We start from the raw sequence: 2,209 nt of genomic DNA, 5'->3' as shown, positions 1-2,209 counted from the left end.
GAGCGCGCTTGCGTTGCAGTGACGTCACGCTCCTCCGGCGGCGCTCCTAAACTCGGTAACGGCGAACGGACTCGGTTAAACTAGTGCAAACAAGCGGACGGGAGTGTAACGGCTCAGACGGACGGGAATAATCTCGGTGTGTCGCGGAGGAGCACGAGAGGAGCGCGCGGAGGCGTTTGCGAGGCTCGCGCGATGGACCGGAGACTTTTAACGGGGTTTCTCTTTTTCGCCGATATTCTTTTGATCTCATCCGGAACAGTTCAAGAATCCCAAGGTAAGACCGTCGCTTATAGTTTTTCAACGAGATTCAGAAAGTTCGTCATGCGTAAAATATCCGGTGAAGTTTGCCTGAGATTCTCCTCGCGCACTCAATCTAACGGATCGAAACAAGTTTATAAAGTTACTTTATTGACTCAGTGTAGCCGCTTCTTGTGTTTGATGTCAGATTGACGAAACTTTCCAAATGCACGAATGTCTGTTCAATATTAATGAAAAAGCTAATTTCCTCTGCGAGACTCTCTTTAATAAACAACCGACGAAGATTGTGAAAATCTTCTTTGTGTTGCGCTTTAGTGTTCAGCACAAACTGACACAAAGTACCATGTATGACTTGATAACATGGATATGATTATGCTTTTTTGGATATGTACCATGGTGCCATATAAATACGAATATGCTGATCCTTTAGTGCCATATTTATCGCGTAAAGCTCAATAAAATATGTTCTGTTGTCAGAAGTGAGCCGTTAGATTCCGTGTGTGTGCCAGCGGTGTTTAACCAGATAACACACACACACACACACACACAGAGAGAGAGAGAGAGACAGACGTGCCTTTCAGGTTTTTTTAATCTTATTTTTAATGCAAAACAGTCAAATATTTGATAGAGAACAGTCGCCCGTTGCTTCTCTGCTGTTACAGTGTTTCACTCGGTGTGTGTTCGACTCTAATGCTGATCTTCTCAACTCGCTTTCCTGAAGAGCATGAGATCTAAACACACATCTCTGTGTGTGTGTTACACGAACAGCGAAATGTTTTAAATGCACAATTTACACAATCATCTGTGCATTTTATTAATGCACTTTAATTTGTTTTCATGCATGACTTTAGTGTCGCTTTAAGATGATTAGGATTATTTGTCGATTTTTACACTTTACCATAGTATATTTAAATGAGGCTTCTGCTTATGCATTTGACTGAATTAAACTTTATGTTTATGCATATTGGAGTAATGTCGTTGTTTAACCTGAAGTGGCTTTAATGTCAGTCAGATGAATGATTTTTGCAGATGTTTCTGTGTATTGTGTGTGTTTGTGTCCTGAAGGGGGCAGCAGTGATCACACATGATGACAGATTAACTCCAGATTCCCGCTATCATACAAATCCCACAGAAATCCAATAATCGAGACGCTCCGATGCTTGTTGTACATGTAATAATTAGTTCTGCTACTATCAGGCATCAGGGAAATGTATTAATGGAAAAGTCATGAATATTATAAATCATTTAATTAGCTAAGAAATTATTTTTCATAAAGGTATAGGATCCCGATAGAGTACAAATTCAGCATTAATGCAGTAAAAATTCTTTTTTTTGAGTGAAATGTGGCATTTCCGAAGTTGATGGAGAGAGAAGGTTTTTTGTCAGTGTTTTATTGTGATGTTTTGATTATTTTGACTGGTGACGCAGAGGATATCCTGAGCCGCTTCCGTGGATTCAGATTTGCAGCTGGTGTGTGTTTGATTCTCATTGTTCTGTTTAACAAGCTCACATTCATCCTGACGGGAATCTCCTGCTCCGGACCACTGATAACATCTAAATTAACTGCTTTAAAATGATATTTTTAGCAGCCTAAATGCATTAATTTATACCAACTACATTAATTTAAAGTAAAAACAGATGTTTAAAGTAATACTTGCTGGTTATTATTTTCACTTATTCCTTCCTTTAGTTCCTTTAATTAGTCCAAATCATATTCATGGATTTTTTCCAAGACTCGTGGGATTTGAAACTAGATCTACGTTTTAATTGAACGAGGCCAGTTATGAAAACGAAAAAGACATGCATGTTTGAGTAAGTCATGTGACATCGTTGCCAAGTGGTTCACTGCTCACTCTATGAGTGTGTGTGTGTGTGTGTGTGTGAGACACTTCGTCTCCAGGAATTCTCCATAGTTTACCAGCGTCTGCCAAATGTGTTTCTGTGCCGTTGT

At 39.6% G+C, this 2,209-nt stretch overlaps 1 protein-coding gene across 12 annotated transcripts in view; it reads left to right on the top strand.

The window, feature by feature from the left end:
- The window catches only part of LOC143747542 (receptor-type tyrosine-protein phosphatase mu-like), a 281,363-nt gene continuing 279,154 nt past the window's right edge, over nt 1–2,209 (top strand). For 6 of the 12 annotated variants that reach the window (XM_077240349.1, XM_077240347.1, XM_077240345.1 and 3 more), the window contains exon 1: nt 1–274. In XM_077240349.1, the coding sequence (XP_077096464.1) occupies nt 193–274 (82 nt within the window). In that variant the 5' untranslated portion in view covers nt 1–192. The remainder of the gene's footprint in view (nt 275–2,209) is intronic. The other 6 variants (XM_077240346.1, XM_077240340.1, XM_077240339.1 and 3 more) reach the window with 1 other exon arrangement.

The sequence above is a fragment of the Siphateles boraxobius genome, unplaced genomic scaffold (assembly GCF_051911475.1).
Source record: "Siphateles boraxobius isolate OS27281-9 unplaced genomic scaffold, OSU_SipBor_1 225, whole genome shotgun sequence".
NCBI classification, from domain to species: domain Eukaryota; kingdom Metazoa; phylum Chordata; class Actinopteri; order Cypriniformes; family Leuciscidae; genus Siphateles; species Siphateles boraxobius.
This window is presented reverse-complemented; position numbering and strand designations above follow the sequence as displayed.